Genomic DNA, 13,159 nt, shown 5'->3' on the forward strand with positions numbered 1-13,159 from the left:
GAGCGGAGCGTGTGAGCTAGAGTTGCCAGTCAATGGCGTCATATCCGCGTTACCCTCGGTTTCCGCTCGTGCGTGGAGTCCTGGACAAATGCGGAAGTTGTAGTTGTAGCGTCTATCAAGCAACAAACTTGTTTCGTGCAGACGTTGTGGAGCACAATTACGCCCGTTTCACACATACTCCGTTTGCGGTGCGTGTTGCAGTGCGTGTGCGGTACTGGAGCTGGTAAGAGCTGGTAAGTCCCGCCCCGTCCGCTAACCCCGCTGGACCTCTAGGTTGAAAAATCGTCAATGCAAGTGAATGAGAGAAAATAATTATTTTCTAATCCCGTTTGAATTTTGCAATGAATGTGAACATATGTTGTCTGTGAATTGTTTATATAATTTTGCGTGTAAAGAATGCTACAATTTAGTGGGTATAATTTTCATACGGTTGGACTTTGTGTGAGAGCACTTTGTGGACTACAACTCTTCGCTGCTTTCGACGCGTTTGATATACGTCACCACAACTAGCACACGGATCCCGCTAAACATGCCTGTGTCTTTGGTGCACTTCACCGCCTTCTTTCAGGGAGAGGACAAACTAGTAGTGGTGGGCAGATCGAGGCTTCGTGAAGCAATGAAACAGTTGAACCAAATGGTTCATATTGTTTCGAGGCTTCGAATCAATCCGACACCCGTCTCCACGGTGACACCTAGTGGTCACTTGCAGGTGTTGCTCTGAAACAACCTTGACGAGCCATTAAAATTGTTTTTTTATTTTTATTATTGTATTTTTCTAATATGTGATGCTTGTAAGTCACTGTGCATAATGTTATTTTGATCCTGCAAAATTAATATTAATAAAAGAAATCAAGCCACAATGTCTCACTTTTTTAGAGATTTTTATTCAAAAATATGAATTTCTCTGCTGTGGAAGGACTAGCCTACTTCTTTTTTTAAAGATAATTTCTCCAGCCTTTGAAAAAATCCTCTCACAAGGGACACTTGTTGCTGGCATGCAAATATATATTTTTAGCTAGGACATACAAATGAGGAAATATTACTGCTCTCTCTTTCTAGTAAGTTAGTGGATCATGAGTTCTGGGCAAATACGCATCGTTGATGTATTAATGTGTGAAACACTTCGAGGCTTCGTTTGGCCATAGTCACGTGACATGGGTGTTTTGAATCACGTTTCGGATCAGTGTTTCGAAACATCTACGCTTTGGGATCTCGCAAAGCTTCGGAACGACTGTTTCGCATCAGCCATCCCTACAAACTAGTTGAGCGTGGTGAAAACCACTTCAGGTCTGGGCATGTGGAAGGGTTTAGGTACGCAAGTGGGGAGATGGCCGGCGTTGTCCACGCCAGTCGACGAGAAAAGTGGTATAATAAATCATCCAGCGATTCCTAGTTTTTACATCAGACGGGAATCTGAAGAAAGAACAGCCTGTTTTGTTTGAATGGTGACATTTGGGTACAAAACACACAGGCATCTCGATCTAATTCCTTAGATTATCGCACCGTGATTTGTGGAGGGAAAATGTGTTATGCGGTGACGTCACATATGCGACGTGTAGTCTTTCTCGTTATGTCTATTCCACAACTGCTAGCCAAAGAATCATACAATATACTGTCAAACTCGTTACATGAGAAATTATATAAAAAATTCACAGACAACAAATGTTCACATTCATGGCACAATTCAAACGGGATCAGAAAATAATTATTTTCTCTCATTCACTTGCATTGACGCTTTTTCAACCTAGAGGTCCACTTGGAGTTTTACGGATGGGTAAAACTTACCAGCTCTATAGTGCTTTCACTGCTGCGTTTGCAGTGCGCTAAGTTACTGATACGCAGTTTCTGTCTGTCACAAAATAAAAAATGGGTAAGTCATTTTGATTTTAAATCCAAACTTTAACTTTGACATTGTTACAGACATTGAAACAGTATGAAAATTAATTTTAATCATTTTGATTCTTTTTTTTACGTAGTTCGAGTTGTTGACAGAAGAAAAGCTATCGCGCTATATCTGTTGCTAAGAAGGAGAAGAAAGAGACGCATTTGGGTTCATTCAGTCAACCAGTGCAAGAGACAGTTTGGTGCTTATTACCATCTTGTCTCAGAACTTCGACTTTACAGTGACCGGCACCTAAATTACTTTCGGATGAGTGCTGAACAGATGGATAATGTTCTTTCTCTGGTTGGAGCAGACATCACAGCAAACCACAACTTATCGTGTGTCCATCGAACCCAAGCAGAGACTTGCTGTTACACTGAGGTCAGGACAAATTAAGTGTATATTAATTACATGTATAAATTAATAAATTGAATGCTATATATTTGTTTAAAATTTGTTTTGTTTTTAATTATTTGATTAGTCATATTTTAAATACAAAAGTGACATTCTCAACTATAGTGTACTTGTAAAAAAAAAATCATGTGGTGGGTCTGGACTTCATGGCAAGAGGTGGTGGGTCTGGACTTCATGGCAAGAGGTGGTGGGTCTGGACTTCATGGCAAGAGGTGGTGGGTCTGGACTTCATGGCAAGAGGTGGTGGGGTGGATCGGCTGAAATCCTGTTGTTTGTGGGGACTGGGTACGTGAGAACACAGGACCGGCTTGTGTGGCTTGAGGTCGTTGATTTTCATCCTCCAAATTCGTAAGGTAGTTGAGGATATGGATTTGGGCCCTATTTTGGTTCCTTGGATGAAGCCTGTTTAGTTTAGGGACTAAACTGAGGGCAAAATAGTACATCTCATCCTCCTGTCTTGGTACTTGAGGTGGAGCTGTAGTTGTTGGTTGAGTGATAATATCCAGAAGCTGTTGTTCTGTTGGACTTGGTGATGCAACTCTTCTCCTTTTTTGTCTCTGTCGGCCTTCATTCATTATTGTCTGCACTCTGGGATGGGCAGGGGGTCAGCGATTCGTGTTGATAATGGAGGAGTAGAGGTGGCTGGGGGGGATGGGCAGGGGGTCAGCGATTCGTGTTGATAATGGAGGAGTAGAGGTGGCTGGGGGGATGGGCAGGGGGTCAGCGATTCGTGTTGATAATGGAGGAGTAGAGGTGGCTGGGGGGGATGGGCAGGGGGTCAGCGATTCGTGTTGATGATGGAGGAGTAGAGGTGGCTGGGGGGGATGGGCAGGGGGTCAGCGATTCGTGTTGATGATGGAGGAGTAGAGGTGGCTGGGGGGGATGGGCAGGGGGTCAGCGATTCGTGTTGATAATGGAGGAGTAGAGGTGGCTGGGGGGGATGGGCAGGGGGTCAGCGATTCGTGTTGATGATGGAGGAGTAGAGGTGGCTGGGGGGGATGGGCAGGGGGTCAGCGATTCGTGTTGATGATGGAGGAGTAGAGGTGGCTGGGGGGATGGGCAGGGGGTCAGCGATTCGTGTTGATAATGGAGGAGTAGAGGTGGCTGGGGGGGATGGGCAGGGGGTCAGCGATTCGTGTTGATAATGGAGGAGTAGAGGTGGCTGGGGGGGATGGGCAGGGGGTCAGCGATTCGTGTTGATGATGGAGGAGTAGAGGTGGCTGGGGGGATGGGCAGGGGGTCAGCGATTCGTGTTGATAATGGAGGAGTAGAGGTGGCTGGGGGGATGGGCTGGGGGGATGGGCAGGGGGTCAGCGATTCGTGTTGATAATGGAGGAGTAGAGGTGGCTGGGGGGGATGGGCAGGGGGTCAGCGATTCGTGTTGATAATGGAGGAGTAGAGGTGGCTGGGGGGGATGGGCAGGGGGTCAGCGATTCGTGTTGATGATGGAGGAGTAGAGGTGGCTGGGGGGATGGGCAGGGGGTCAGCGATTCGTGTTGATAATGGAGGAGTAGAGGTGGCTGGGGGGGATGGGCAGGGGGTCAGCGATTCGTGTTGATGATGGAGGAGTAGAGGTGGCTGGGGGGATGGGCAGGGGGTCAGCGATTCGTGTTGATAATGGAGGAGTAGAGGTGGCTGGGGGGGATGGGCAGGGGGTCAGCGATTCGTGTTGATAATGGAGGAGTAGAGGTGGCTGGGGGGGATGGGCAGGGGGTCAGCGATTCGTGTTGATAATGGAGGATTAGAGGTGGCTGGGGGGATGGGCTGGGGGGATGGGCAGGGGGTCAGCGATTCGTGTTGATAATGGAGGAGTAGAGGTGGCTGGGGGGGATGGGCAGGGGGTCAGCGATTCGTGTTGATAATGGAGGAGTAGAGGTGGCTGGGGGGATGGGCAGGGGGTCAGCGATTCGTGTTGATAATGGAGGAGTAGAGGTGGCTGGGGGGGATGGGCAGGGGGTCAGCGATTCGTGTTGATAATGGAGGAGTAGAGGTGGCTGGGGGGGATGGGCAGGGGGTCAGCGATTCGTGTTGATAATGGAGGAGTAGAGGTGGCTGGGGGGATGGGCAGGGGGTCAGCGATTCGTGTTGATAATGGAGGAGTAGAGGTGGCTGGGGGGATGGGCAGGGGGTCAGCGATTCGTGTTGATAATGGAGGAGTAGAGGTGGCTGGGGGGGATGGGCAGGGGGTCAGCGATTCGTGTTGATAATGGAGGAGTAGAGGTGGCTGGGGGGGATGGGCAGGGGGTCAGCGATTCGTGTTGATGATGGAGGAGTAGAGGTGGCTGGGGGGGATGGGCAGGGGGTCAGCGATTCGTGTTGATAATGGAGGAGTAGAGGTGGCTGGGGGGGATGGGCAGGGGGTCAGCGATTCGTGTTGATGATGGAGGAGTAGAGGTGGCTGGGGGGGATGGGCAGGGGGTCAGCGATTCGTGTTGATGATGGAGGAGTAGAGGTGGCTGGGGGGATGGGCAGGGGGTCAGCGATTCGTGTTGATGATGGAGGAGTAGAGGTGGCTGGGGGGATGGGCTGGGGGGATGGGCAGGGGGTCAGCGATTCGTGTTGATAATGGAGGAGTAGAGGTGGCTGGGGGGGATGGGCAGGGGGTCAGCGATTCGTGTTGATAATGGAGGAGTAGAGGTGACTGGGGGGATGGGCAGGGGGTCAGCGATTCGTGTTGATGATGGAGGAGTAGAGGTGGCTGGGGGGATGGGCAGGGGGTCAGCGATTCGTGTTGATGATGGAGGAGTAGAGGTGGCTGGGGGGGATGGGCAGGGGGTCAGCGATTCGTGTTGATAATGGAGGAGTAGAGGTGGCTGGGGGATGGGCAGGGGGTCAGCGATTCGTGTTGATAATGGAGGAGTAGAGGTGGCTGGGGGGATGGGCAGGGGGTCAGCGATTCGTGTTGATGATGGAGGAGTAGAGGTGGCTGGGGGGGATGGGCAGGGGGTCAGCGATTCGTGTTGATGATGGAGGAGTAGAGGTGGCTGGGGGGATGGGCAGGGGGTCAGCGATTCGTGTTGATAATGGAGGAGTAGAGGTGGCTGGGGGGGATGGGCAGGGGGTCAGCGATTCGTGTTGATGATGGAGGAGTAGAGGTGGCTGGGGGGATGGGCAGGGGGTCAGCGATTCGTGTTGATGATGGAGGAGTAGAGGTGGCTGGGGGGGATGGGCAGGGGGTCAGCGATTCGTGTTGATAATGGAGGAGTAGAGGTGGCTGGGGGGATGGGCAGGGGGTCAGCGATTCGTGTTGATGATGGAGGAGTAGAGGTGGCTGGGGGGGATGGGCAGGGGGTCAGCGATTCGTGTTGATGATGGAGGAGTAGAGGTGGCTGGGGGGATGGGCAGGGGGTCAGCGATTCGTGTTGATAATGGAGGAGTAGAGGTGGCTGGGGGGGATGGGCAGGGGGTCAGCGATTCGTGTTGATAATGGAGGAGTAGAGGTGGCTGGGGGGATGGGCAGGGGGTCAGCGATTCGTGTTGATGATGGAGGAGTAGAGGTGGCTGGGGGGGATGGGCAGGGGGTCAGCGATTCGTGTTGATGATGGAGGAGTAGAGGTGGCTGGGGGGATGGGCAGGGGGTCAGCGATTCGTGTTGATAATGGAGGAGTAGAGGTGGCTGGGGGGGATGGGCAGGGGGTCAGCGATTCGTGTTGATAATGGAGGAGTAGAGGTGGCTGGGGGGATGGGCAGGGGGTCAGCGATTCGTGTTGATAATGGAGGAGTAGAGGTGGCTGGGGGGGATGGGCAGGGGGTCAGCGATTCGTGTTGATAATGGAGGAGTAGAGGTGGCTGGGGGGATGGGCAGGGGGTCAGCGATTCGTGTTGATGATGGAGGAGTAGAGGTGGCTGGGGGGATGGGCAGGGGGTCAGCGATTCGTGTTGATGATGGAGGAGTAGAGGTGGCTGGGGGGGATGGGCAGGGGGTCAGCGATTCGTGTTGATAATGGAGGAGTAGAGGTGGCTGGGGGGATGGGCAGGGGGTCAGCGATTCGTGTTGATAATGGAGGAGTAGAGGTGGCTGGGGGGATGGGCAGGGGGTCAGCGATTCGTGTTGATGATGGAGGAGTAGAGGTGGCTGGGGGGGATGGGCAGGGGGTCAGCGATTCGTGTTGATGATGGAGGAGTAGAGGTGGCTGGGGGGATGGGCAGGGGGTCAGCGATTCGTGTTGATAATGGAGGAGTAGAGGTGGCTGGGGGGGATGGGCAGGGGGTCAGCGATTCGTGTTGATAATGGAGGAGTAGAGGTGGCTGGGGGGATGGGCAGGGGGTCAGCGATTCGTGTTGATGATGGAGGAGTAGAGGTGGCTGGGGGGGATGGGCAGGGGGTCAGCGATTCGTGTTGATGATGGAGGAGTAGAGGTGGCTGGGGGGATGGGCAGGGGGTCAGCGATTCGTGTTGATAATGGAGGAGTAGAGGTGGCTGGGGGGATGGGCAGGGGGTCAGCGATTCGTGTTGATAATGGAGGAGTAGAGGTGGCTGGGGGTGCTGTGGGGGTTAAACATATTTGATTTTGTATGGTCTGCTTAGCTGGCATATCTCTGGATCCACATCCTCCTCAGCCAAACTCATATCATCTGGTTCATCCTCTAGTTGTAAAGTGGTTTTTGAACTGAAATAATAACAGGTGTTGTTAATTTACATTTATAATTTAATATAATTACAACAAATTAGTTATGTATTTTGAAAACATACGGTATAGCAATATTCCAAAATTAGTAATAAAAAATAATTTGGTAACACTTTACAATAAGGTTCATTAGTTAATGTATTAACTAACATTAACTAACCATGAGCAATACATGTGTTACTGTATTAGTTAATCTTTGTTAACGTTAGTTAACATAAATACAGCTGTTCATTGTTTGTTCATGTTAGTTCACAGTGCATGAATGTTAACACGATTTTAATAAAGTATTAGTAAATGTTGAAATTAACATTAACAAAGATTAATAAATGCTGTACACGTGCAGTTCATTATTAGTTCATGTTAACTAATGTAGTTAACTAATGTTAATTAACTAACCTTATTGTAAAGTGTTACCAATTATTTAAACAATTCTTGTTTCCCCTAATTAATTAATTTAGTTATTTTGTCAACATTACAAACATACTAACCTTCTGGCCTGCATATGTGGCAACAGGAAAGACATCACTCGTTCATATTTGCACTCCTTGACAGTGCCACCAGCAGAACCACTAGGCATTTTCTTTTGCTTTTTACTCCTTACAAAGGCATCTCTCAGTAGTCTCTATCTCCGCTTGCATTCATTAACTGAAAAAAAGTGCTTTTAAACAAAAAAATACATTATTGTTTCTTTTGTTCCCAGATTCCTTGGCACAGGGGAGAGTTTCAGCAGCCTAGCATTCCAATATAGGCTTGGAATAAGTACCGTGGCTGAATCTGTCCACATGACATGCAGAGCTATTGAGAGGCAAATGATGGCTTCCCAGTTCCCAAACCCATCTGAGGAAATGCAGAAATATTGCCACCAACTTTTGCATGGGTGCAATTGATGGAAAACATGTCACCTTAGTGTCACCAGCACATTCTGGGAGCTTGTATTATAATTACAAGGGAACATTCTCTATTGTTCTCTTAGCACTGGCTGATGCTGAATACCGATTCACTTTTCTACACGTGGGTGACTTTGGTAGAACAAGTGATGGAGGAGTATATAGTGGTTCAGCACTTGGAAGAGCAATGGAGGCCAAAACATTGTCTGTGCCTGCAGACTGCCCTTTGCCAGGGTCTGGGGCACAAGGTCCGATGCCATACACCATGGTGGGAGATGCTGCATTTGCCCTGAAGACATATCTGATGAGGCCATTTCCTGGGAAACAAATTTCAAAATGGCGCAGAATGTTCAATTACAGATTGTCTCGGGCACGGATGGTTATTACCTTTGGCATTCTATCATCCAGATGGAGAGTGCTCCACACAAAGATGAACGTGGAGCCGTCAAATGCTGATTCTGTGGTCACTGCAGCCTGCATCCTACACAACTACCTCCTGAATCCTTCAGAAAACCAAAGGTGGCTGGAGGAGTCAGAAGAAAGAGGGGAAGTGCTACCACCTGTGCGAAGTATGGGTGGCAACAGGGGATGCAGGGAGACGTACGCGAGAGGTTTTGCACATTTTTCAACTCCCCAGAAGGCAGAGTGTCCTGGCAAGAACAGATATTTCAGATCTGTATTAACCTTCTCCAATTACAGAATCTTTTCTGAACATTTTGAATTGTAAATAGTTAAAAAATAAAATAAAAAATGAAAATTTTAGAAAGTACAAAAACAAATAAATATAATTTAACCACTTCTTGTCTCAATTCTTTTGTTATGTATGAACATGTTTATATATAAAGTTATCATTTGTATTACATATATTTTAAATTAGAATACAAATGTATAAATACTGATTATAAATGCATATTTTAAGACTGAAAAAAATATAAGAACCGGAAGAGAGGGCTAGCCCCCAGAAGGACCTTTTTGGAAATTAACATTTGATATATTAATTATTGTTAGTACATGCCACTTATCTACATTAAAACGAGTATTTTTCCTCTGCTATAAATAAGGCTGGCTGTAGCACCAAAAAGTTAAACATTTTGATTTACAATTACATAGTCAAAATTAATTATAACTACATAACTATAACAAACTTATAATTACACCCTGTTTAACTTCTGTATATTAAAAAATAAAACTATATAATATGATTTACTTATGAATTCAGATATAGGCTACAACTACATATTCTGATGTTCATTTACATTTAATAAATTCGCATGACATGAAGGTTGAATGTGACAAACAAAATAAATAAAAAGGGCAACACAGTACATATTCATGTTTAAATAGAACATGCAGCAATAATATATATATATATTTATATTCTCGTTTAAAACCACTAATCGTATAAAATAACTTTTTGTATTCATTAGTCAACTAAAGGCCTATAAACATCGCACTTGAAACAAACATTTTAAAACTTACCATCGACACAATAGCCGAGGAAATTGCCAATGATGCCCTTTCTTTGGCATTTAAATCTTTATACAACATATTCTGTGGATCATACAGAATTGTGTATTTTTCCACCTCCACAATGAGACGATTGTCATCCATGTCACTGTCACCTTGTTTTTGAGTTACTTTTCTCTCACCAGCCTCTTGTCTGTGTGATGCTAGTGCCCCCCTCCCCTCCCCATATCATGTATTTCTTGACGGGGAAAAGTCATATCTGATCACATTTTGCAACTCTTGGGACTATACTTATTTTTGTTCTTCTTTTTTTCTTGATCCTGTAATTTAGTAAATGTAGAACACATTAACTGTAATTATGAGTATATGATCAAATTATTACAGTTTCTTGTCAATCTATGTTTATTTCAATGTGAACAATACGCTGCAGTGCGGTGCCGCACAGCAGAACATAGACTCTGTGCGTAAACGATCGCTGCACTGCTGTATACGCACCGCAACTGGAGCGGATTGCCGGACCGCATCCGTGTGCAGTGTGAAAGCTCTAACCTGTTAACATGGGTACGGGAAAAAATACGCACTGCAAACGGAGTATGTGTGAAACGGGCGTTATTCTTCACCGATTGCAGCTGGTTCTGTCGACAAACACAAGTCCCATAAACATAAACGTCAACGTACGGGTCAACCAAACGAGCCAAGAAGAATTCGGGACAAGAAGAGAAATAAAGCCAGGATCAACATCGGTGTGGCATTCCCTAAATGGAGAGAACTTCGTGACAAACTTCAACTAGAAAGAGACGCTGATCTTGCGTGTGTTTTGATTGACAGGTGAGTAATTGTTTTGACTCCTTTACTGACATAAAAATGTAATCCAGAAGACGGTGTTAGTCTTATTGTTAGAATGTCTTGTTGTCTATGCATATGATGTGAAAAGGCCATATTCACGGCGAATACTTCTAGGCATGTTATGAACTGTTGGCTGTAATTTTGTCAAACTGTAGCTTTGGTGAAATACTTTTCACGACATCAAATGATGTGTCAAATATCAATTTTGTATTAAGTTACCATAAAGGAGGAGCAGCCACGTGACCTCCTGCAAGAGAGCTGGAAAGCCTCTTCAAACCCTCTCCACCACAGCTTCTCCAGGACTCCAGCAGATAGGTAGGCATTGGCACATTTGTTTTATATAATTTTTATATAATAAACCAATAAATAACAATAATTCTGTATATTAGCATATGACCTTGGAAAAAAAAATTTAATAGGTGCATGTCACGTAAAACATGTTGTTGTCGTTATAAAAAGATGTATATCAGAGCCTCACAGTCTCTATTCAGCTTATGAACCCACACACACCAGTGTAACCATTACAACTGGCCGGTGTTCAAGATACATGTTCAATGGTGTATAATATATTATGTTTTGCTGAATACACAGTTTCCAATTCCAAAGAAGACTTTAAAAGTAGGTTTTAATTGTAATCCATATACATTTTAATTCAATGCAGATCATTTTTGAAAATGCTCTGTTTGTATGCATTGCAATCACTCTTGTGTATCTGATCTTATAGATATGTGCAAATGTGCACAAAGTCTGGACTTGAATCCGCAGCGACACTCAGATGTGTAATGCAGGCCGGAGACTTCATGATGACGGATTCTGCTGTCGGGAAATAACTACTACAAAGTGTCACGCCTGTTTAATTACATGAACACGGGCTTTGCAGGAAACAACTCTTGTTTTAATATCCAGGATACTTGGAGCAATAAAGGACATGTGGAGGACAACAGATGTGTGCGATTCAGCGTATGAAGAATGATGGTGGAGTTGTGTTCGGTAAGAGTCCTATGGCATTAAATACATCTATGCAATACCTACATGTCATTCTACGAGCTGGAAGTGTTATGCGTAATATAAAAAATAAAAAAAAATACAAATTATTACATATCTATGATTTTTTAGCCTCTTGTTTAATTTTTTGGAATATGAACTGAAATCTCATGTATGTATTTATTGTGCACTACACTGCAGACGGACGGATGGACAGCCCCGGATACTGGGCCCAGTGTTGCTCGTACACAGCACTGGAGAATGATTGTAAGGAAAGCATCTCTGTCGTCACTATCGGTCAAAGGCAGACCAGTCGTAACTCTGTCCTGATGGAGAAAGAGGCTTTTGTCGCCACAATGGACAAGCTTCTTAGCCAAGTGCGGATTTCAGGAATATGCCCCGATGCTCACGAACAAATCACATCTATTATGAGTAAGCTGTTAGTACGTGCCATATTATATACAAGGAAAATATATATTTGATATTCAGCAAATGTGTATGAATAGTTGTTTTGTTTTTCATTACAAGATCCAACAACTGGGCGATGTAAGGACACTGGAGTCCGGCACTCATGGGACATATGGCATGGAGCAAAGAGTTTAGCCAAGATGATTACTGCAGTGTGTTTACTTCTTCTTCATTTTTATTAAATACTTGAACCTATATATTTGGCAGATTTGTTATGATAATGTTTTTATTCTAAAATGTGTTCAACCACATCTGTTATATGCACACTTAGGAGGCACAGCAATCTGGACATCAGATCCTCTGCACTGGGTCAAGGACATTGTGGATCACTTCTGCTTCTGCTGGAAGAAGGCGGACACGGTACAGCAGCTGTAAGTCATATATCTCCCAGCAGTCTTCTCTTCCTGCGACTAAACACAACAACATCTCCATGTAGCAAACGCACATGCATCGAGTACAGCTTCTCTGTGCAGTGAGACTCAGTGTTTAGGATAGTGCACAGCATACTCATTATAAAACGCATTACAACACGACAATATCTAGGCTTCATTTGTTCTTTGACTGTATGGTTTTGCGCTCGTGCACTCAGCCCTCACAACACCAGCCGCTGTCGGTGATTGGCTGAACACTATTTATTTTGGTTTTGAGTGTTTGTGAATCCGATTGTTTCTGTGTGCAGATCTCAGAGCCGAGGCTGCCTACAGAGACGCGGTTTTTGACGGCTTGCTTATGGGGCGGCAGCTCGCGGATCCTTAGGAGAGATTAGATGAATGTGATCCTTTATTTTTGGGCCTGAAATCGCTGATACAACCTTTAAGTTTTGATTAATAATTCTAATGATTTTTACACAGGAAACAGGGTTCCTACGGGGTTTGGAAAAGTATGGAATTTGATTTGAGTAATTTCCAGGTCTGGAAAAGTATGGAAAAAAGAAAGCAGAGTATGGAAAAATATTTGCATTTCCAGACTATTGCCCCTGTTTAGTTTTCTATTATAGAAAATCTAATGAATAATAAAAAAAAATGCTGTGCATTCACGAGTTCACACATACATGAAATCAGATATAGTAATTTATCCCCCTTTTGACTGGGATAGAAAACCAGCCAAGAGTGAGGTGATGGGGTGGTGGAGGGATGCTGTGAAACTGTCATGATGGGACACAGGTGATACCGGCTTAAATCCACTTTTTGGGGTGAAAATAAAATACTGACATGCCTAAGACTTTTGCACAGTAGTGTATATGATAAACTGTTTTGTGCCCTCGAGAAACTATTCACATGTGCACGGGAATTGTTTTGCATGCTTGTGCATTACAATTTCTAGTTTTATATATAACCTATGTCTACTGACACTACAGAAGAATATATAAATAACTGGCTTAAAACCATTTTTTGTTCGCGGGCGGACAGCGTAGAACATAGGTGGGCATTAGGCAAATGTGTTACCCAGCCTGATCTCATGAAAATGCGTCTCTATAGCACATATTGTGTTTATCGTGCAATTCATAAGCAAAAATGAGTTTTTACGTAAATAGTATACACACTTTTCGCGTGCATATGATACACACTTTATTGCATGTAATA

At 45.2% G+C, this 13,159-nt stretch overlaps 1 protein-coding gene across 1 annotated transcript; it reads right to left on the minus strand.

The window, feature by feature from the left end:
- Nucleotides 1-2,496: 2,496 nt before the first annotated feature.
- Nucleotides 2,497-9,422, minus strand: LOC307005678 (uncharacterized protein; the record flags this gene model as incomplete). Its single annotated transcript, XM_079626048.1, has 4 exons — nucleotides 2,497-2,884; nucleotides 7,413-7,546; nucleotides 8,024-8,128; nucleotides 9,291-9,422. 4 exons carry the CDS (start codon nucleotides 9,420-9,422, stop codon nucleotides 2,497-2,499), a joined length of 759 nt encoding a protein of 252 aa, XP_079482174.1.
- Between the last annotated feature and the right edge of the window lie 3,737 nt (nucleotides 9,423-13,159).

The sequence above is a fragment of the Phoxinus phoxinus genome (assembly GCF_949152265.1).
Source record: "Phoxinus phoxinus genome assembly, chromosome: 10".
Classification (NCBI taxonomy): domain Eukaryota; kingdom Metazoa; phylum Chordata; class Actinopteri; order Cypriniformes; family Leuciscidae; genus Phoxinus; species Phoxinus phoxinus.